The 24,773-nt window shown below is 39.5% G+C and overlaps 1 protein-coding gene across 3 annotated transcripts in view; it reads right to left on the bottom strand.

Annotated features, from left to right (window-relative positions):
* The window catches only part of ADK (adenosine kinase), a 374,447-nt gene that overhangs the window by 104,364 nt on the left and 245,310 nt on the right, over positions 1–24,773 (bottom strand). For all 3 annotated transcript variants that reach the window (XM_080926022.1, XM_080926020.1, XM_080926021.1), the window contains exon 7: positions 17,697–17,867. In XM_080926022.1, coding sequence (XP_080782148.1) covers positions 17,697–17,867 — 171 coding nt within the window. The remainder of the gene's footprint in view (positions 1–17,696; positions 17,868–24,773) is intronic.

The following is a 24,773-nucleotide window of genomic DNA, read 5'->3' on the forward strand; positions in this document are numbered from 1 at the left end:
TGATAAGAGTTGTCACTTTCCCTCTAGTCCCAGAGGACTACTACTGAACAAAACGCAGGTAAGCAGTGCCTGCCTGTTTATAGCAGAAGTGTCCTCTGGGAGCAGCATGACAATTTCTGTCTTAAATCAGAGCGGCTGTATCACCCATGAGCTCACACCTAGGAGACTGGACCTATTAATGCTGCCTCAGAGCGGGAGGGCAGAGGGGTCATTTAAGGATCAGTGGAGATTCTGGCCGTCACTCTCCTGCTGCAGGTGCTGGAGTACACAGGAGTGGGGGTTGAGGAGCACATGGAGCGAGAGACGCGCTCTTGCTGAGGTGCCTCAGTCACCCAGCACCCCGCTGAGCAATCCCAGTGCCCAAGCTGGGTCACCAAGCTGCACATGTATGAAATCACTTCTTCACTTCTTGGGTTTATCCGAGGTAAGTGTTTCTCTAAAGCAATCAAAGACCTTAATATAAGATCTGAAACTCTGAAACTGGGACAAGAAAACATAGGTAAAATACTTGAAGGTATAGGTATAGGCAGGGAATGTCTGAAAAAGATTCCAATAGCATAGAAAATAATTCCAGAAACCGACAAATGGGGAGAGTACATGGAATCAAAATGCTTCTTCGAGAGTGAGATGGACCAGTGGGCAAAGGACTTGATGCCCAGCCTGATGCCCTAAACACAGACCCTGTGACCTTCATGGTAGAAGGAAAGGACTCAGTCTAACAAGTTGTCCTGGAAACATATGGTATGATACACACACACACACACACACACACACACACACACACACACACACACACAAAATAAACGTGATTACCAGTGTCATGATACAGCCTATAGAACAGGAGAAAAAAAAACCTTTTCAACTATACATCAAGGAATTTATATCTAGATACTAGAAAATATAAAGAACTGAAGAAAAAAAAAAGCCTTAAGTATCCTAACTCCTCTGAGTCATTCAGTCAGTACATAGGGTGATGAATTAAGGTGTGTTGGCAAGTGATTGTAATCTTGGTGTTTGGGAGGCAGCGGGAAAATCAGGAGTATTTAAAGTCATCCCTCTTACATTGTAAGTTTGAAGCCTACCCGGGGAACAGGAGACCCCGTGTCAGAACACAAAAAATACAAACAGCCAATAAGAATTTGAAAAAGTACCCAGCATCCTTAGCCGTCAGGGAAGTGAGAATTGAAACTGTCTTGAGGCTCCATCTCATTGTGACCACAATGCCCACCATCAAGGCAACAGACAGCGAATGCTGGTGGAAAGGGCTATGGAAGCCCGCGTGGGGTTTCCCACAATCAGAACAGCACCACCGCTGCTATGGCACCGCGTGGTACACACCCACAGGACTCCGTCATATCACAGATCCACACGCATGCATACTGATGTGTTATACACAGCAGCTAGGGAACGGATCCTTCCAAATGTCCGCCGACATCTGAACTGACAAATAAACCAGACTCGGAATAGGAAATACGGAATACTTTCACACGAGGGATCTAGATTTAAATATGCCCGTGCTTGTCTGTGTGTGCATGTGTGCATGGGTCATGAACTAGAAAGGGAGGAAGAGATCTTAAGGTCAGAGGACAACTCTGTAGTAAATGGTTTTATCTGAAGGCCTGAGACAGTCTTATTCTGCAGAGTGTGTTTCACATCCGTCCCCAGTCTTGCATCTGAGGCATGCCCCAGCCATTCCGTGTGTGCACGGTGCCTTCTTTCCTCCTGCCATCATCGCCTCTACCAGAACGCTCTCAGCACACCTAAACATCACACAAGATGTGAAGTCTCGATTTCAGAGAGCAAACACGCAATGCTTTTGTACAAGTATATTCCAGATATTTTGTGTCCTATCAGGAATCCAAATTTAAACGAACCCCTGTACTTCTGTTTACTAAATCTGGCAACCTCACTATCCAGCAATTTCCCAAATTTCCATTTTAATTATATTAAGAATCATAGAGATGAACATTTTTTTTTGTTGCTCTGTTTTAAGCATTTAAAGACTTAGTAGATGGATTCAAATATTAGAATTACAATGAAGATCTATTTACAAAGATTTTCTTACCCAGATGTATGTGTAAATCTGAAAAGCAGAAACAGTAAAATGTTCAGCAACACAAGACTTGAAATGACTGAAACATTAAAAACATTGCCAAACATAACCATAGACTCACTGATTGATGCAGCTGAACTAGAACCCACACAGGTGCCCTCACACCCACCACCACCAATACAACTGGAGAAAAGACAGCATCTTCGGCAGATGGTGCTGGTCAAACTGGATATCTGCACACAGGAGAATGAAGGGTTTCAACATAAACTCTGATGCCCACAAGCTCACAGAGGATACGCTGAGCTAGCTCACTGGCACAAGAAAGAACTTTTTGACTAGGAACCTTATAGAGCTGGCATTAAGACCAGCAATTAATGAAAGGGGTGCTGTGAACTGATGAAGCAAAGGACAGCATCATCGGAGTGCGGAGGCAGCCTACAGAACGCACAAAACCCTTCGCTATCGACACATCCATCCAGGATATACAAAGAACCAAACAAAAGCCACAGAAAACATTCAGAAAGGCAACCCGATTAAAAAGCAGGGCAGAGAACTAATCAGAGCATTCTTAACAGAAGAAATACAAATGGCTGAGAAACAGTCATTTAAAAGTTTAATATCCTCAATCATCAGGAAAACGCAAATTAAAACTACTTTGAGATTTCATTTCACTTGGTGGGAATGGCTAATAAACCAAACCACGAAAATTGCTGGCGTGGATGTAGGAAAAGGGGGCAGTCACTGCTGGTGGAGCACACAAGAAAAATCAGTGTGGAAGGTCCTTAAAGAGCTAGAAATAGATCTATCACATGATCCAGGGAGGACACCCTTGAATGTGTACCTAGAGGACTCTGTATCCTACTGTAGATCCTGCTCTATATCCATCCCACCTCTCTTCAAAAGTCACTTACTTATCACAATACCTTTTAAATAGAAGTTTTCCCTATAATTCACAATACAGAACTCAACTCAGGCTTAATGGGACCAGGAGATGTTAATAATTTTAAGAACCTCATTTCATAGCACCCTAAACTAATCCTAGGAATTCTGGTTTTTATTGGCTACTTTCAAGGCCACTGTCATTGTTTGAGCATTAAAATGCTCTGTGTGTGTGTGAGAAAGTGAGGGGGTAGGGAGAGAGAGAGAAAGTCTCCTGCTATGTAGCCTAGGCTGGTCTAGAATCCTCCTCCTACTGAAGCCTCCCAAGCAGCACTGCTGTTCTACCACTGTTCCCTTCAATGAGTAATTCATTTTGAAAAGCAACATTCGGTTTCTGTCTTTAACCAGAATAAAAATAAATATTAAATTTGCAATGGTTTATTTGTAGGTATTGGTTTTCATTCATAAAAAGTAAGAGGAGTATTCTTAATTTAATAAATAAATCCAACTTAAAGTGACAGTTTGAAGAAAAATAATTCTCAACATGGGTTAAAAACCGGCCTGCTTTCTCTGAGTATGGCATTAATACAAAAAAAATGACTCGTCTGTTTCCTGCCACCTTCCAGGAGTGAAATGCTGTCAGGAGTGAATTGAATTTACTCCTTGGTAATCAGGCTTCACATCTGGTGAGCTGGAGTCAGAGTTTATCCCTCATGTTATGTGGAACTTAGAATTGGGGCACAAGGAATATTGCAGAGAAAACTAGGATAACCTGTGCTTGTGGCAAAGACTCTAGATGACCACAAATAGTCACACACAAAAAAAGATACGGTTACCAAACAACATTATCTCTGCTGAGCGGCAGTTAGTATTAATTTTTAGACAATAATTGTAAGACTGGGCGGACTTTTAAGTGTGCTGTTGATGTTAAGAGTGGGGATGCCTGGTTAGAGTCAAGTGTTCACTAGAAATAGTCTCATATCTCTTTCTGTAGTTGCTCTCAGACTTGTATTCACTCAGTTTTCTTTTTTCTCTTTAAAGATGTGTGTTTTACCTGTATGTCTGTCTATATTGTGTTCCTGGTGACCATGGACGCCAGAGGAAGGTTTCAGAACTCTTAGAACTAGAGCTGCAGATGGTCTGCAAGCTGCTGTGTGGGTGCTGGGGCTCTAACCCAGCTCCTCTGGAAGAGCAACCAGCGCACTTAACCCTTAAGCTATGTCCCAAGCATCTTCTTTTGTTACCTTAAACTTCATGCAGCCCTGGGTAGTTGGCTTTGTTTCTAGAATCAGGCATGATTTTTTTTTTCTTATCGGCTCGAACAATTAGAGAACTGTTGGTTACCAACAAGGTATGCTTGGTACAGCTGCACTGTCTTATTGTGCCGTACTGTTCCTTGTTATGGTCCACAGGTGTCATAGCTGGGTAGGACTGTTGTTTGGTGCTTCCTTCCCTATGAGCTTTCATAGCATCTCCTGGCACCGTGAAAGCTAATTCTCAGGGAGGAACCAACATATTCTTGGACTTGTGGCCTTCTACTGGAGCATAGTAGACTTACCAGAGCCATACCCTTAGAGAAACCTGACCCCCCTCCCTTTTTCCAGCAGCTACCTGTCACCAGTGATTCATGAGCTAGAGGTGGGATTGTGTGTCCACATCTCTTGCCCATTGTGGGATTTAATCTGGCTTGAGCTCACACAAGTCTTAATCATGTTCTCATAACTGCTCTGAGTTTATATGTGTAGCTGTTCTGCTGTGTCCAAAACACCCTTTTTCCTTGTAGGCATCCACTGCCTCTGGTTCTTACACTTCTTCCACAGCCTCTTCTGCAGTGATGTCTGAGCTTTGGTAGGAAGAAATGTGATATGGTTGTCTCACTTAAGGCTGAGCATTCCAGTGTCTTAGTTTCTGCACCTTGGCCTGTTGTGGATCTCTGCTGGTCCTCATCTACTGCAAATGAAAACTTCTCAGAATAAAGTTGAGAGATATGTTAATATATGAATATAATGGTACATCGTTAGGAGTAGGTTTAATGCTGTGTGTATTTAACAGAATAATAGTGGTCTATTCTTCCCTAGACATATGGGTTGTCTAGTCATACATTCTTGACCCAATAATCTTGCCTGGTATGGGTTTTCTCTTGTGGAGCAGGACTTAAGTCTACTTTGGTAGGGTACTCCATGATGTGTTGGGTCATTATGGTGGTGATTACTCTCTTTCCAGGCCAGTCATCACGGTAGTTTATCAGATGGGTAAGACAGATGATTTCCCTCCTCTAGTCGCATGCTTAGCACCTTTCAGCACTTTGAAACCTAATGGGGATGAAGCTTCCAGATCAGTTCCAGCCAGATTTTTTCATGTTATGTGACTCAAATACATGGTGTCTTCAGCCACAGGGTCTTACCCTCAGGTTCTGTAGGATTTCCAATAACAATGACAACCTGTAGTCATTGGGGTGTGTGGAACCTCACTGGCCAACAACTCCCTAAGAGGTAATGCGAATATTCGTGGCACTGGGCTTTTTATTTCTTAGCCTGTAATGTGTTGTAGAGGTGCTGTCACTCCATCACTGCCCAACTCCATTTTAACTCTTTTTAGGTCTATGTGTGTACATGTGCCTTTGTTAGGAAGCTGCTACTGCAGTAGATTTCCCTTTGACATGTTTGAAAAAGTCTTCCTGTAATTTATCACTCTCTGCATTCCTTCCTCTACTCTGCCCTCCCCTCCCCAACTCCTCCAATTTCATATTTCTTCTTTTAACCCTCCTCCCTTGGTAGTCCATTCTCCCCCATTCCCCTAGGGCCGTTGCTCATTTTCTTGCCTCCATGGATAGTCTAAGTGAAACAAACACACATATCTGAAGATGCACAGCTAACCTCCACAAGTGAGGGGAAACGCGATGTCTGTCTTTCTGAGTCTGGGTTGCACCACTCCGAATCATTGTTTCTAGCTGCATCCATTTACCCGAGAACTGCACGGTTTTGTTTTTAATGGCTGAATAATATTCCATTGTGTCAGCTGCCACGTTTTCATTATCTGCTCGGTAACTGATGGCCGTCTAAGCTGTTTCCATCATAAGTAAGTGACTATCGTTTAGAAGGGGTCATATCCTCTGTAATGTGAGTTACAGGAAGTTTGTGAGCTGCCTAACATATGCCCTTAGAAGGAGCAGCAAGCACTTAACTGCTCAGACTATGAACTTAATAAAACTCTGGTCAAAATAATTAAGCACATTAAGTAAATACATGTAACTTATATTAGTGTACACACACACACACACACACACACACACACACACACACGCAAATATACAAGAAAACTAGTGGCTCATACTTGTAATTTCAATAGGAATCCATCCTGGATTCTGATCCTCAAGAACTGTAAGCCTCAAATAAGTTCTTCCTTCTATAAGTTGCATTGGTCCTGTCGTTTTATCACAACAACAGAGAAGAAACTAATAAAGATGTAGTGAACTCCCTGACAACTTGGGCTTAAGTGTGAGGCTGTATGTCAACAAACAAGCACATACAAATTCCTAGTTATGTGCAAAGATGCATAATTAAAAATAAATCTGAAAACTCACAAAAACTAAAAGATACTTCTGATCTCTACAAATGACTCATAAGAAAAAGAATTGGACTTTGGTTAAGTTTTGAGGGCAAAGAAATGGAAGCAATAGTTTTAAAACATCCAAGGTAGTGGGGAAACAGGAGGCAAGTTTTTCATGTTTAGCAAAATTGAGCTTTAAACATTAAGGTTACAAATTGTAACCAGCATGGGAGACCTCAAGAAATACTGATCTCAAGATCCTAGAGGGAAGCCCACAGCTTGACAAAGTCAAGTAAACAAATGCACATCAGAATCGTACTGGCATCAGGCTTGATGGCTGGCACAAACCTGGAACCCCAACTTTTTGGCAGGTGGAGGCAGGAGGATTTCAAGGCCTGCCTGGACTACAGAGTGAGCTGGTGTTCAGCACAAGAAATCTAGTGAGAGCCTAACTCAAAAAGCAAACAGAGAGCTCTGGATACAGCTCAGTGGTGGAGAACCTGCTGCCTAGCATGAAGGCCCTAGGGCCAGTAGCTATTCCTCAACAAAGATGAAATAAAACAAAAGATACTAATGGACCAGAAAATCCATAGTGTGTAGTGACATTGTAGCCAAATGTATCATGTTGGAATGTAGTGGCAAAACAGGTTTCTCTGGTGACAGTGATTATAAACGAATACAGTGCAGTTTGTTCACAATTATGCTTAGGGAATGAAATCCCATCCTGTAGGAACCCGAGCACTGCAGCTCGGCGGGACTCCTTGGCTGGGGATCACATTGTTTTTCTAGGAAGGAGATGTGTTTTATTCCACAAAGAGAAGACACAGAAGCTGTATGTTCTAATCTTACTCATCTTTTCACTTAGCTACTCCTGAGTTGGGCCCATCACAATAAAGCTGTAATTTTAAGGAAAGTGCTTTCCCGACTTTGTGAGACAGACTAGCAAATCACTGAAAGTAAAGGATCTTGGGAGTCCCTAAACTTGTAGTCAGTTGAAAAAGCAGGTGAACTGGGGGCTTCCAAAGTTCGGATGGGGTCCTAAGTAGGGGCAGCCCTATGGAGGATTGAGCTTTTAAACCTGTTGTCTATTGCCAGGATAAAACACCATGACCAAGGCAACTTATAAAAGAAAGAATTTATTTCGATGCTCCACGGCCCCAGAAGGTTAGAGTCTATTGAGTATCACTGGAAAGGAGCATGGTGACAGGGACACAGGGCTCTGGAGCAGTAGCCAAGAGTTGCAGTTGGCTCCACAAACACTAGACAAAAAGTCAGACCTAACTGGGAATGGTGTGTACTTTTTGAAACTTCACTCCCAAACATCTACAGCAAGGTCATATATCCTAAGCCTTCAAACATATGAGCCCATAGGGGACCTTCTCATTTGATCCACAAAACCTGTAGAGTTTTATGTCACCTCTACTAGTGATTGCCAGAAATGAACTTTAATCTACACAGCTAGGATGGGAACAAAACTCAAAAACAGTGAAAAGTAATGAACAAGAAAATGCAAGGGCTGAGATGTATATTAGTCACAGAGCACCTGTCCAACATGTGCAAGAAAGGCCCCAAGGAGAGAAAAACCCCACAAGCCTACTTTGCACACATTATTTATTACCTAATGATACAATTAAAGATATGTGGAATATTGTTTTCATTTTTTAATCTTCAAAAAAGGCAGAGATGTGTATTTTCCTATCTTTACCTATAGAAGGTCTCACTATTCTGAAGTTACTTTAGGGTTGTCTCAAACTTAAGAATCCACCTCAAGGCCTATCTAATATATATCTATTTTTGAAAGGAAAAGGAAGGCATACATTCATAGTGAATAAATATCCAAAGCCTATGTAACTTAATTTTGTTACATAGAAGGTAAAAAGCAGTCAAAATAAGAATTGGTATTTTAGCATTTGTCTTAGTTATGGTTTTACTGCTGTGAACAGACACCATGACCAAAGCAAGTCCTATAAATGACAATATTTAATTGGGGCTGCCTTACAGGTTCAGAGATCCAGTCCATTATCATCAAGGTGAGAACATGACAGCATCCAGGCAGGCATGGTGCAGGAGAAGCTGTGAGTTCTATATTTTCATCCAAAGGAAGCCAGGAACAGACTGAGCATTCTCAGGTAACTAGGATGAGGGTCTCCAAGCCCACTCCCAGAGTGACACACTTCCTCCAACAAGGCCACACCTTATAATAGTGCCACTCCCCAGGCCAAGCAAATGTAAACCATCACAGCATCTAAATTATTTTTAGGGTTTTATTACAGTCTAAAGCAGCAATAAGTTTAGAGAAACCAAGTTCCACCTTAGGAACCAATGGGGAAAGAAAAAAAAAAAAAAACCCAATTCCCCAAAGTTGTCCTTTAACCTCCACCCTTGGTGTACACACACACACACACACACACACACACACACACACACACACACACTCACACACGCATTTATTTTTTAAAAAATTTAAAAGCAAAACACAAAATCATTGGTATAAAAAAAGTAACCTTAAGATTGTAAATACTTTTAAGATCAGGCAGAGGCAGGCGGATCTCTGAGTTTGTGGCCAGCCTGGGTATAGGACAGTGAGTCCAGGACAGCCAGTGCTACATAAAGAAACAAGACTCGAAAACAAAGTAGTAACTAAATGATATCATATTTGTAAAAAACAATTTTTCCCCAAAATTTGCAAAGGTTTAAAATCTTCTGAAAAAGTGAAAGCAAATTTCTTCATTCCTTTAAAGTTTAGTGATCCTACTACTTTTCGGATCTCAGGGATTAGGGGTTCAGTGAAGTATGACAGTCAGTGTTATGGATGAACGTAGGTCAGTGTAACAGAAAACAAATGACCAAGTAATTACAATTAGAACAACATACAAAGCAATGCCATTCAAAACTGCCCTAACAGCAGAGCAAGGAGAGCTTCTGCCAGGGAGAGCCGTGAGGGCTAGCACAGAACAGGAATATTGATTGCATATTAAATGTGGGGTCGGAATGCTAAACAAGTATAGAATCGTGATTTTTTTCATACTCATGCAATGTTTTAATAAAGTAAAAATGAATGAATGCCCTAAAGAATGATCACTTTTAATCTCTGGAATAATTAATAATAACAACAACAGTAACATAAACAGCATACATTATATGAAATTATAATTATATTATAGATTATTTTATTATTTAACATAGAAATTGGTTCAGTATATTTAATAATAAGCTAATTATATCAAGTTACAGTATAAATAATATGTAATATTATTATGATAAAATAATAATAATTATTATTGGTTCTTCAAGACAAGATTTCTCTGTGTAGCCCTGGCTGTCCTGGAACTTGCTCTGTATGCAGAACAGTGGCTTCAAAATCAGAGATCCACTTGCCTGAGTGCTGGGATTAAAGGTGTGCGCCACCACTGACTGGCATCTGGCATTATTTTCATCATGTAGAAATGAGTAAAAGTCATCTTAATTCAGTTTAGTTTTCATAAAAGCAATATTTTGGGAATAAAGTGACACTTTTACTCTTCTAATGACTTCTATTTGATGGCAATGTTTTATAAGCAGCTTACAATCAAACATCATATGAGGATCTAGGAGCACAGCTCTGACAGGACTCTTGCCTATCATTTGAAAGGGTTTGGCATTGATCTCCAGCATTGCAAAAAACAGAATACAAACAAACAAACAAACAAACAAACAAATCAGAAACAGACACTGCTGTTGAAGTCTGAAAATATACATGGTTCATTTAGAGAGGAATTTGGGACTATCTACAAAACTGTGTAAGAAACAGAAAACTATTCCTTTGAGTCATTATGCCCCCTTCTAGGAATTCACCTTGAAGAAGCACCTCTAATAATACAGAGATACAGAACAACAATTACTTGGTGAAAGACTTATTTTTACTCTGAAATTCTGGGACCACATTAAGAATTCATATAGTTTATTCACACAATGGGGAATCATTTGGCCCTAAAAAAAAAAAAAAAAAAAAACCAAAAAACAAAAAACAAGAGATGTGTGCAAGGATCGAGACATACTTGTTGAAAATAACAGCCAAGAACAAAACAGGCCTATACTGTGCAGCTTTCTATGAAATAAAGAATGGTGTTTAAAGAAACACATGAATATGAGCCAGAAATTACTGGGATTTAGAAACATGTTTAGAGATGGGGCCTAGTTGATAGAGGGCCTACCCAGTCATGTGAAGCCCTGGGGTCAATCCCTAGCATAATCCCATATAAAGTGGTAAATATAGGCAGAAGGGTCAAGGTTGTCTTCAGTTACATGGTGAATTTGAGACCAGCTGGGTGGTGGGCGAGCCAATCAATCATCACAACACAGGTTTGAACTTTGAGAGGCTGTGTAAAGAGAGGTGAAGATGATGGGTGTATGCTTCTGATTAGACCTGAATTCATATGGAAACACAAAAATGGTTTGTGCACTAAAAACTAAAAGTACTCAGGAATGAGAAAGAAACAATTTAAGTAACCAAAACATTACTTTGACAATATATCCCCAGACTAAAGTAAACAATGACAAGAAAAACAACCAAAGAAAATCTGCTCAGAAACACTGATCTGAATTTCAGTTGGCAAGTGGAGTGTGCCTCTGATTCAAGGTTTCTCGAAAGGATGCCATAAAGGTATATGCCCCAGGCTGGTGGTCATCTCACACTTGAGGAAGCACTCCTGTGGCTGACCTTAAGTCCTCATCTACAAACTAAAGACATTAACCCTTTGTTCTGTGGGTCTTCCTGCAGAACCACTCAGAGCAAGGGCCCCAGGAGAAGCAGTAGGAGAAAGTGCTAGTAGGGTAGAACGTGTTAGCAAGACTTGAAGGAAAGAATTAGAAGCTAAGGTGCGGTCATACGATATCACGATCTGTGCTAACTGAGATTTCATTTTCATTATCATAAAAGCTGAATGTGCCAAAATTCTACAAATCACTGTAAGTTTCAAACACTAAGGGGTTCCCACTTTCTTGGCTGTACTTAGAGCAACCTTAGGTTTGTCTGCATCACAGGCACCCCTCAGGAGGAGTGCAGAACTTTCTATGAACAGGCTTGGAAAAGCTGACTTCCACCCCTCACTAGATATGGCTCCACTCCTTATATTCAGGCTGAAAGTGGTTTGGTAAAAGGAAAATCTGTTTATTCTACAGCTAGAATATGCATCTAGGTGATAGTTTTTGAGCTCCTGCAAATGTTTGGGAACTAAATACCTTAAAGAATCAGACTCGACAAAACACATGGGGATCAAAACCAGTCTTTGTGCTTACAAGGCATACGGGCTGAGTTCTACTTCAGCAGATCAGTAATGATTTAAGAAACTGCTTAAAAGTTTAAGTTTAGCAGTATAAACAAACAAACAAAAATCAATGAAGTCTATGCCCACTCCCAGGGTCACAAAAAGGAAGGGGTCACGTGTTCCCACTTGGTTTCATTAAAAGGATGACTGGAGGCTGAGGCAGAATGACTGATGTGAGCCCAAGGCTAGCCTGGGCTATCGTGATGCCCTGTCTTAAAGCTATCATTTAGGTTCAGAAGATATGGATCAAACACCTAAAAACAATTTTACATTTTTCAAAATGTTCCAATGTCTTAAGTAACACTTGTCTTTTTGGTCATTCAGTTTCACCCCTACCCAAAAATGACTCAGCAAACTTCTCAGTAACTGAACAACCACACTAGCAAACAGCGGACTTCTCTCTACCGATTTGTAATCCATTTATTACTAAGCCACTCAGAGAGCAACACGAGGGAGGGAGAGGAAGAGCTAGGCACGGTGGACACTGAGGCTGGAACATCTCCAGTTCAAGGCCAGCTAGGCTGTGGAGTGAAACCCTCTCTGAACAGCAGCAGCACATGTTAAAGGACTACAGAGGAGAGAAAGTAACCTCAGCTTTCCTGCTCTGTACTCTGTGAAGTCAAAAGCTTTAACCCAATTTTCCCTGTAAAGAATGCAGCAAAATCACCAGAGAGGAATTTGATGAAGAAGAAATATGGAATATCTTTATATATAGAATTAAGTCGTTTGGCAGAGTCGAAATACTACGCACAAAAGGGGGAGGCTAATGAGCAATCTATTATTCTCAGTAGATAGGAAAGAATTCAACAGAGCTCTTCTGGCCAATTTCAAGTTGTATTTTATTATCTTAAATATCTTAGAGTGCACTGTATGGGTGATGCGATGCTTCACTTGGAATTAAGTGGTGACTCTTGACAAAGTAGTCATTATTAGGAGATAATTGACCTTATTTGAGAGCTGAGCATCCCGAGGCAAAGTTGAGTGTACTTAATCCTGGCAGGTTAATTATCTAGTGATTAGGGAACCTTAAAAGGTATTACTCTTAAGAACCATTTTCAAAATGATTCTATTCAAAAACTTCTTAATTTAATAATAATGAAAAACAAGAACAATCAAGTTCTTTAATCATGTACAGGGAGAAAAGGACTACACAGCAGCTAGCAAGAGCTGGCATCAATAGATATAATTTATTATTATCTGCATACAGAATGGCCTTTATTAAGCCAGTTGCATGTGAGTTTAGTTGAAAGATTATGTTGCTAAAAGAAAATGTTTAAACTTTGAAGATGTTAAAAAATTAATTAAAAATATATTATCTAAAGAGAATATGTACTAGAGAAGAAGCAAAGCTACTTTAGTCAATATAACTTATGAATTCAGGCATGTCATTTAAAAGTCAAAAATACAACGTAATAATATGGCTAACCAAAGATTTTGTTTCTTTATTTAATTATTCATTTATTTATATTCTTGCTTTTTTCACAGGCAAGGTCTGGATCTATCGTCGAAGCTGGCCTTGGTTGGACTCTTGGCAACCCTCCTGCCTCAGCCCGTCAGTCATCACACTAGCTTACTAAGCAATCGTAATTGAGAAAAGAAGAACATGTCTCAGTGCATTTCAGAATTTCAGGAAAGGCTGCCGAACAGACAAGTGGTGGACCACTTGCCTAGAACAAAGGCTCCGTGCCTGAACCCTGGTAAAAGCTGGTGGGAAGTGTTTCGGGGAAGAAAAAGAGAAAGATCATTCAATGTTAGGAGACAATATACTTCTAAGACATCCTATACCATGGACAAACCTTGAAAATATTATGGGAAAGGAGCCAGGAATGTCAGATAATTCACATGAAGCTAACTGTATGATTTACTTAGTATGAGCAAACTCATAATGATATACGAAAACGCAACCTCCAAGGGCTGGGAAGACAGACTACGGGTGGAGCTATTATTTAATATGCAGAGAGCTTCTGCTTGGGATAAAGGAAAAATTCTGCAATTTGACCATGGGAAGATTTGTGCAGCATTGAGGATACACATAAATAAATAAAAATGCATGCTTGAAAATGGTTGGAATGCTCAGCTTTGCTCCTTCCTGCCTCCTCTGTTGTCTGTCTTTCCAGACAGGAACATATAGCCCAGGCTGACCAACAAGTGCTGATTTTGCTTTTACCTGCCAAATGCGCTGAGTAGAGGCCCATGGGGGCTGTATAGCTAGGTCAGCATCCCACCAAGTGAGTGGCACAAGGGAGTTCCTGTGAAGTACACCTTTACTACAAACCAGTAAGGGACTAAGACACTTAGCAACTCACTTTGTCTATCAGAATACTGGATCAATGATGTTTCCATTTTTCTGAAGATGTATCTAATTATTTTCAAATATTCATTTTTCTGGCCTTTGAAACAGGAACTCATGTTGCCTGAGTTGGTTTAAAACTTCTGATTCTCCTGCCTCTGCCTTCCAGATGCTAGACACACAAGCACACACCCTTCCTTCACTAGCTTATGCATTCTACTTTCAGTCTGAAGTGAAGAGTGACCATGAGAAGATCTGAGACCCTTTCAAATGCAGGGCGGATTCCCCCTCATTGCTTCACTTACTTTATAACTGTTTTTGAGACAAGAGTTGCAATAGGTAATGGTTTGGACTTTCTGTGTAGCCCTGGCGTATCTGGAACAAATCTGCCTCTCCCTTACAAGTGCTGGGCAGCAGGTCTGCACAACACCACACGTCTTTCTTTTCTGCTACTTTTCAGTCACAAACACTACTAGCTTTTCAGAATCCACAAAGTTCCAACTCAGTTCCCTCAGTTCAAACATAATGGATGGGTACCTGGCTTCATTCCCAGTGCTACAGCCTCAGTGGTTCTCAATCTGTGGGTTGGGAGGTCAAAAGACTCACAGGGGGGTGGGGTCACCACCTAAGACCGTCGGAAAAAACAGATATTTACATTACAGCGCATAACAGCAAAATTAGCAACGAAAAATAATCTTATGGTTGGGGGGGGGTCACCACACGAACTGTATTAAAGAGTGAGAACCAATTACAGTGGTAAGCAATTTGGGAGAATTGTTGCAAGCCTGTCTTTTACTCATTTTATAGGAAATCACTGATTACCATCTGTGAAGGAATGAGGTTGGTGGGCAAGCTGCATTTATTTACTTACTACTTTAAAATTTTTATTTATTTACTTTATGTGTTTGCCAGTTTTGGCTGCGTGTATGTCTAAAAGAGTATCTGATCCTTTGGAACAGGAGTTGTAGGCAGTGGACGATGCTGGCTGAGCTGTCTCTCCAACCCCTGGTTATTTATTTATTTATCTTGAGACAAGGTTTTGCCTGCAAGTTACAGGCTAGCACAGACCATGCAGTCCCGTTTCTGCCTCGGGAGTGCTTTGGTCTGCAGTCACGCACTGCTAGGCCCGACTTGCTAAAGCACTTCCTTTCTAGCTAAGACTACTGGGAAGTCATAGATGCCAGTGTTTAAACCATTCCAGAAAAGCAAACAGACAACCACGTTCAAAATAAAAGCTAAGTGTGTTTGATATCAGCTGATTATCATCATTCTTGGGAATTAATAGTAGATTGAGGGGGCTAAGAAGGGAAAGAAGAAATATAAAAAAATCATGTAAACATATATACACATATATATTTCTTGTTAACTCCATTTTACATGGCAGTGCATTTTTTACAGCAAAAATGTTTTCTTTCTTTAAGAGCCAAAGATAATTTATTCTTATTACTAGAGTATTCAAGGAGAACAATGGTAATATGTTCAAAAGCTAAAACATTAATCTACTTGCACTTTGTAATCAAATACAATATCATCTTTATTATCCCTATTAAACTATATCACCTTAGGTGATATTTCTAGCTGATTAGCATTTAAAACATCTGAGTCTGGCATCCAACGTACTTGGTATCATTCAGGTATTGAATTATTTGACTTTGTATTAAATGCAAATGCAGCTTCATCTAACCTCACTGTTAAATCGCAGAGCAAACATCAAGTACTGCACTAGGTAGCTGTTTATTGATCAGAAGTCCTTTAAAGACTGCTTCTAAAAAATACAAAACACACCGAATCACCCAGAAGCCACCTGTATTCTATAGTACACATCATGACAGATCTTACAAGGCACTTGTCTTCTATTAGTTATTGATTTATTGTAATAGGCCTCGCTACATGAATATTTGTTGAAATGAATGAACAAGATTCACAAACATAAGAAAAGAAAGTTTTCCAACTTCACAGGTAGCCATGTAGCAGCTTACAGTCTTCTCTTCTAGGTATATGAAAATATTATTTGTAGAATCAATCTTTATAAAATTGTTAACTATGTGTAAGATATACTATCATTTTAAGTGCTCAATTCAGTGTTAAGCACATTCACAGCTGTGTGTAGCCATCACTGCTGTCCACTCCTGCCCTGTGCCACTGGACTCCACTGTCTTAATGCCTGTCTGTGAATTTACTTCAACCCCAACCCCCATGGTGTTGGGTTTGGATGTGTGGAATTTCCCATAGTATAGTTACTCTACCTTCAGCTGCACTCCCACGCCTATGGAGGAGTCCAATGGCTGCTTGCTACATCTGGCTTTTTAAGCCTTACAGAATGTTTTCAAGACATTCACGAAGCATATGTATGAAAGTTTCTTTTCTTTGATGTTTAATAATATGCCATCTATATATATTAGAAATTTTTCTCATTAAAACTTTGATTTGCAGCTGAGCGCAGTGGCCCATAGCTTTAATCCCAGTACTTAGGAGGCAGAGACAGGTAGAATTCTGTGAGTTCACAGCCAGTCTGGTTTACAGACCAGCAAGGACAAAAAGAAACCGTGTCTCAGGTGTGTTCAGCTAGTCTTGGCCATAAAAGTATTTAGTTTTTGATTAATTCTAATTAACGTTTTAATTTTAGACTGTTGCTTTGTTTCACACACTTGTTTTTAAAGTAAGGACCATTTTGATATTATCAGTATTTTCTGTAAACATGAAAGTCACTTTTCTTTTCTTGTTCCCTAAGTCTCTTCTCTGCCAACCTGTGTATCAATCAATGATTAATGCCTTTATATATACATTGAGTGCTTTAGAATTTGCATTTAATTATTTGAATGCTTATTGATGTTTTTGCATTGCGTACACCAGGGTGCACGTGTGGAGAAGCCAGGGTGATCAACGTCACAGAAAACTTCCAGCGTTCATAAAAGCTCACTGACATGGCTAACGTCACACGAAGGCTCAAAGCCTCCCCTACTCTGTTTCATGAATTTTTAAAGTTTCCCTTGATTTTTAATGGTGGAAAATCCATTACCGTTTAAAGAAAAAGCTGTAATGCTTCAAGTGAAATTCTACTGTAACATTTTCAATGATGATACAAATAGTTCTAAAATAATCTCAGTAGTAAATAAAATAAAGATGGTAATATCAATATTTACCCATAATTTATTAACTGTGAATAGATTCAGATGGAAGATTTTAAAAGTGAGAAAAGTTTTGTTTGTTTGTTTTAAGTCTTGGTTGTGGTCATTGTTGTGCATCTTCTATGCATTTGAATAAGTGAAAAATGTAGAGTGAGAAGGATGAATTTTACTGTTATTTAATCCCCAATGATTAATCTTTAAAAAATATTTTTTACTAAGAAGCTATTCTTTAGGAAATACAGAAAATACAGTGCTAGAGAAATTCACACTGAGTGAATCTTGTACAATTATGAAAGATACTTACCCCAAATTTATTTATTTTTTACTTATATTGCACCCAAAATAATATTTATATAATCCTAATCATACACACAGTCCCAAGATAAGCAAAATATTTTTTAGGTTTGTTTTTTGGAGACGGGATCTTGACCCCCAAGTACTGGGACTAAGGGAGTGAACTCGTTCTGTCTTGTTTTTCTGAAGCAACTCACCGTCTCATTTCCAAAGAGGATGTCAACATAAGGCATGACGTCCATCAAGGCTTCCTTGAAGAACTGGCTAATGAACGGCGCAGACAGGTTCAAAGTGAAGGTCTTGTTGTTCTCGGCAGCATAGCGAGCCACTTTCAGCACCGACTCTGGGGACACGGTAAGAAAGAAGCCCTGGACAAAGAAAGGAGATGAAATTAGAATGGTCAGCCACAGAGTTAGTTCAAGTGAGGATAAGAGGAACTGTGTTTGTCTAGGAATGCATAAATAAAACCTTAAATTTGGGGTAAGTATCCTTGATAATTATCCAAGATTCAATAAAATACCAATGCTTCTACAAATTTAACTATAAAACCCACAGTAAATGGCTGTATTTAACTAGAAAAAATGTCTATCATGTGAGCATTAAAAGTTTGATACATGCCATTACTGCAAAGAAACATATATTTCAATTTAGATTTTATATATGTACCATCAAGAACACTTGGAACCTATAAAACAAAAATACTCCAGAAAATAATCCATACATTTAAATTTCAGAAATACAAATGGAGGCAGATAGAATTCTTATAACTGCTCATCATCTTTTCAGTGGTTTACACATAGTGTCTATAAAGAGAATAATTCATTTATTACCTCAAACATATCTTAACTATGGGCTGGAGAGATGGCTCAGCAGTTAAGAGCACTGACTGCTCTTCCAGAGGTCCTGAGTTCAATTCCCAGCAACCATATGGTGGCTCACAACCATCTGTAATGAGATCTGATGCCCTCTTCTGGTGTGTCTGAAGACAGCTACAGTATACTTATATATGATAAATATACTAGTAAATCTTTAAGAAAATATCTTAACTAAATTTATTTGATTTTGTTTTCTAGTCTTGAAGAAGTGTCCCCTATGTTAACCATTGGAGGCCTGGAGAGCTCTAGAAGTCTAGAGATTACAGATGTGTATCACAAGGACTGTATTTTTTAATACTTAGCTAAAATTTTTAAATAATGACAATTCAGGGCTATTTAAAATCATAATAATAATATAAAATTAGATTCATGCCAAGAAAGCTATTTTTTTAAAATACACTTCTCGTGGTAAAATCTCCTTAGCATATATAAATGCTTTCTAGATGGAGACATAGGCAGAACAGACATGGACAGATGTGAAGGAAGTTGGTAGGGAAGGTACAGAGAGGAAGCAAGTTCAGGCACAGTGAGACGTTGAGGCTGTGTTACTACGGAGTCCTGTGGGGCAGTCGGGATGCACTGAACAGCCACATGGGAGTGCGGGAAGGCTGCAGTGTGGGGAGAAGGGGTATGATTAGAGAAAAAGGCAAGAAAGCTACAATGGAGTTCTAAGTATGAAACCCACAGACCGTCAAAGAGTAGAATTCAAAGATGACATTTAAGTAATTGCTTTCAAAGTCTTGTTTTATTGTTGAATACAAAAGTCCAGAATAAGACTAGGGTCATACTGTAAGTAGAGCATCTATTCAACTTTTCCCAGAAACGGTTTGAGTCATAAAAATATATTAGAAGAAGGTTGTTGTCCCAATTACTAAGGGAGGGAATATGGACCAATAAGAGAACAGATGAAAGCAAGACAGAAAAGAAGAGAGTGATGGAAGGCATATAAGGAGAATGAGGCAGAGAAATCTGACAGGGCATCTGAAGAAGATGCTGATGATGGAGGCGCCGGGCAGACACAGTATGTGATGACTAACTAGATAAAGGCACTTTCTGTGAGAATAAACTACAAAGGGGTTGTAGGCCTGGGGAGAGAATGAGGGTAAGAAATATCGATCAAGCCCAGAGCTAATCAGTGAATGCTGATACCACCACCTGAAATTTACTGATGAGTTCTGGTATACCAGGCACTGGACTAACACCTCCCAATTTAGTGATTATTGTGAAACGTATGACATGCGTTACTGTTCACCACTCTCAGCTAATAAAGTGTTAGGAAGTATCAATTTGTAATTGAAAAGCTAGTCACTCACATCATAGGAGGATACAGAACTTTGAAGAGAGAAAGAGAAAAATAGAATCGTTTTCCACACGTGTCAGGTTGATCATAGTATTCTTTTTTTTTTTTAAAATTAGATACCCTGTATTTACATTTCCTTTACTTAACAAAAATGCACTCCCTCCTAATCACCCTCCACTCCATTGTCTTGGCATTCCCCTACGTTGGGAAAACATGCCCTCCCTGGACCAAAAGCCTCTTCTCATATTGATGCCAGACAATGCTATCTTCAGCTACATATGCAACGGGATCAATAGGTCTCTCAATGTGTGCACATTAGTCCATGGGAGTTTTGGAGGGTTTGGCTGGTTGATAATGTTGTTCCTCCAATGAGATTGCAACCCCTTTCAGCTTGTTAGGTCCTTTCTTTAGCACCCTCATTGGGGTCCCCGAGTTTAGTCCGATGGTTGATCTCAAGCTATATTACAAAGCAATTGTAATAAAAACTGCATGGTATTGGTACAGAGATAGGCAGGTAGATCAATGGAACAGAATTGAAGACCTAGAAATGAACCCACACACCTATGGTCACTTCATCTTTGACAAAGCAGCTAAAAACATTCAATAGAAAAAGAACAGCCTCTTCAACAAATGGTGTTGGTTCAACTGGCAGTCAGCATGCAGAAGAATGCAAATCGATCCTTTCCTTGTACAAAGCTCAAGTGCAAGTGGATCAAAGACTTCCATATAAAACCAGGTACACTTAAACTATTAGAAGAGAAAGTGGTGAAGAACTTAGAACACATAGGCACAGGGGAAATTTTCCTGAACAGAACACCAATGGCTTATGCTCTAAGATCAAAAATTGATAAATGGGACTTCATGAAATTTCAAAGCTTCTGTAAGGCACAGGACACTGTCAAGAAGACAAGTAACAGCCAACAGATTGGGAAAGGATCTGTAATAATCCTACATCTCATCATAGTATTCTAAAAGGATAAATTTTGTGGGAGAGTCACTTGTATTAGAATCTACTTGTGAAGAGTTTGCTGCCCTTATGCATTCAGAAAAAGTAAGAGACGTTTTAAGATGCAATTGTGTTGGGGCTCAGGACACTGTACACCAAGATATGGTACCTTGGAAATAGGAGAAAAGTGCAGAGGGTCCTTCTGTGTAGGAGTTCCCATTTTACCTAAAGTAGGCTGCAAGAACCTCACTCTAGAGTCCTGTCCCATTCCTGGAGGACAAGAAGAATCTAGAAAGACAAGGTCTGCCCTTACCCGTCATTTGTTACCATTAGATGTTATATCATATCCTCCTTGCCGAATCTTGATTCCGCACAAGATTATTTCTTCAGAATTTTACATAAAATAGTTTTCCCAAAGCTGTGAGACTTCCATTTCTAAAAATTCCTGTGTCCCCCGAAAGTCTGCCAAGTAGATGTGTTGTGCTGTTCTCTTGTGTCACACGAGTGTCAGCCATGATCCTTGCAATGGCTATCACCAGTGATGTTTCTTACCATAATAACATAATGTTTTCTCATTTACAAACTCCATGCCACTAATTCCTAACCCCGATTCATTTCTTCTAAAAGGTAATGTTTTAGACACTGTTAAAAAAATATTCCCAGCAATTTTTCTTTAGACACACGCCACTTGAAAAGTATTAGCACCCCAGCTGCGTTCCTCGCTATTTCGGTCACTAAGAGAATTAAATGAAGCGGTTTATACAGCATCTGTCTCTGTGGTAGTATGTCTATACTTGCTTTTTTAGTCTTTTATTTAATGAGAAGAGTTTTAAAGCTTCCTTCTCTTATTTTTCTCCAAACGGTTACAGCATGAAATAGAAACCTCCCAGAGCTAGCATTCTGCCAGCTGTGCATTAACCACAGACAGCCACAGAACGGTCTATATAAATAGTAACCTGGTCAAATAATTAGGCTTCTCACCAACTTCAGACTGAAAATTTGATCTGTGCTCAAATACATATGATTGTAATTTAAGTCACAGAACAGTATGCCTCCAGAGTCTAAATTTGGCCTGATTCCAAATCTGTGTATGTTGTATGTGTTTTACTTTAAAATATAATATGATAGTATTGTACTATGGGTAGTAAATACTTGAATATTATTAATAGGCAAAAACATTAGCTTCTAAATAAGTTGTACATGTACAACTTAATTATATTTTAAAATAATCTCTTACTTTGTAAAGTAAATATTCACAATTTAAACAAGTTAGGACTTGTGCTGTAAGATGGCAAGGATTGTTAAAATGCATGCCAACCATAACTTTTCTTCTCAGATTTATAACCTTTGCTAAGGCGCTTACTGCAGCCTACCGCATGACCCAGAGTAAAAACAGTACCACTACAAAAAGAATTGCTGCTCTGTTCAAGTCAGGTTTGTAACAAAAGTAAGTCACAAGTCTATGTGTGTGCTTTTGAGAGGGTCTACATGCCCAGCAAAGTCTTGGTAGATTGTAGTTAGGGATGTTAGTTTACACAGTTCTGCATGTCTCTCTCCGTAAACAACTCAAAAGACAGTTTATTTACTTACAGATGGAAAAATGCTTATCAGAACTAACAACACAGGGGGATATCTTCATTCATTACAAACAAAAATAGAAGATTGGGGTAAAAGCCCATTTTAGCAAAGCTTGATTTACTGCCTGGAAATTTTAACCACTCTAAGGGATGTCTCAGGGTATTTTACATATGAGAAAAAAATGAAATAGCCAAAGAGAAAGGTAAACAGTTTTTTCTCTTCACCAGTATTTAATTCAATTCAGAGTCATTATGTAGGATTCTTTAAAAATGTCTTTTTACCTAAGAACGTAAGCTTTGGGATAACAACCATTAACAGTTATTTGAAATATGAAACTTACACGTGTATGTAACGGCCACCTATGTAAGCATAAGTTTTTATTGATTCAAAAGAAAATAGATGGGGGGTGGGTGTTGGTGAATACCTTCAATCCCAGCATTCAATAGGCTGAAGTGGGGGTTCAAGAACACAAATCCATTATTGTGTGTGTTCACAGAAGCTTCAAGGCCAGCCTGTGCTAAACAAGACCTTGCTAGAAACAAAACACAGAAGCATATGGAGTGACAATGACTCTACCTAAAGGGACATTCTAAGACAAACTAGGGTGGGAAGTGAGACCTTTGCCTGTATTATCAAAAAACACTCTGATCAGGGTATCTAAGGAGGCAGAAGCAAATGTTGCCATTTTATAATATTGAGTCTCATTTGTGTCCACCTAGTCCTAAGACAAATACATACAGGCATTACACTATATTATATTATAGTGTTAGTTGAGTGGGTAAGCATCCTTCTGCAGTTCACATATAAATAGCAAGCAAACACTCAGTTTGGCTGAATGCTAAGAACTTGTAGTATTCCCACCCCCAGACACATAGCCATATGAATTCTAGTTTGACTAAAAGTTTTTTAAAAACACATAGAGACTCTGTAACAAAAGAAAAGTAAGTATCATACTCCTGAAGTATGAAATCACTTCCAAGGCCAGGACTAAAGAAATAATTTGTCTTAGAAATATCAAAAAATTCTCGCTCAAACAGAAGACTGGGAAAGGGGACAAAGGGTAAATAAATACATCAACTCCATAAAGCACCTGAAAAATAGCTGGGCTGGATGTACTGTTGTGAGTCTGAGGTCATCCTAGGCTACAACCTGGCCCTTTAAGGCCAGTCTAACTCATCACCTAAAAAAGTAATTGCTGGTAAAGTCCGATACAAACAAAAGGCACTTTCCTAACAATCAAAGAAACAATGCTTAAGGTGGTGAGAGGTGGAGCTGAGATCAAGCTCAAGGCCTAACATATCTAGCAGCATTGTATCAGAGAGCAGCAGTCCCAGCCTGAAGCAAACACTGCTGAAGAGAGCAACTGACAGTCTTGGTAACAATCTGAAAATACACACAGGAAATACTCAACAAACTCATACTCTTGACTCAATAGCTCTTCTGATGACTTGCTTATGTGCTGGATTTGAAATATTTCCCCACAGGCTCATGATTTTGAACATGTCATTTCCTCCTGGAGGTGCTGTTACATACCAGACACAGGCCAGTAAGGACAGGCATTTGGAAGGTTCATCCACTGTATTCTGGCCTGTGCTTTCAGCTTGTGGGTTTCTGAGTAGTCAAACCAAACCAGGTCAAAACAAACAAACAAACAAAAAAACCCCAAAGCAAAACAAAAACAAAATTAGCAGGAAAATTTTATTTTAAAATAAAATACATTATTAGACTGCCTTTTGAAAATGTTTGAATGTTGCTATTATATTTAAATTACATAGTAGGTAGTTTATAACATCTCTAGAGAAAGAGGGCTGTGGTAGGGAATATTTTGCAGACATTACAAAAGATGAGAACTAGTAGTAAAGGAAAAATTGTTATGGTCTATATTTGTTTTGTAAAATACATGACAAAAGCAGTGTATGTACTGTAAGTGTGATTAGAGACTGTATTACACCAATGATAAAATAGAGAAATAGCTGGCAATGGTGGTGCACATCTTTAATCTCAACACTTGAGAGCCAGAAGCAGGAGGATCTCTGAGTTTGAGGCCAGCCTGGTCTACAAAGTGAGTTCCAGGACAGTCAGGGCTTCACAACAAAATGAAACCCTGTCTTGAAAACCAAGCCAAACCAAACCAAAACAAACCAAAACAAAACAAAATGTCTTAGTGAGGGTTTCTATTCCTGCACAAACATGACCAAGAAGCAATCTGGGAAGAAAAGGGTTTATTCAGCTGACACTTCCACACTGCTGTTTATCACCAGGACTGGAACTCAAGCAGGTCAGGAAACAAGAACTCATGCAGAGGCCATGGAGGGATGCTGCTTACTGGCTTGCTTCCCCTGGTTTGCTCAGCTTGCTTCCCCTGGTCTACCAGCCCAGGGATGGCACCACCCACAATGGGCTGGGCCCTCCCCCCTTGATCACTAGTTGAGAAAATGCCTTACAGCTGGACCTCATGGAGGCATTTCCTCAACTGGGGCTCCTTTCTCTGTGATAACTCCAGCTTGTGTCAAGTTGACACAAAACCAGCCAGGACAGAAACTATGAGAAGGGATGAATAAGGAGTAGGAATGGT

This window comes from Micromys minutus (genome assembly GCF_963924665.1).
Source record: "Micromys minutus genome assembly, chromosome: 12".
NCBI classification, from domain to species: domain Eukaryota; kingdom Metazoa; phylum Chordata; class Mammalia; order Rodentia; family Muridae; genus Micromys; species Micromys minutus.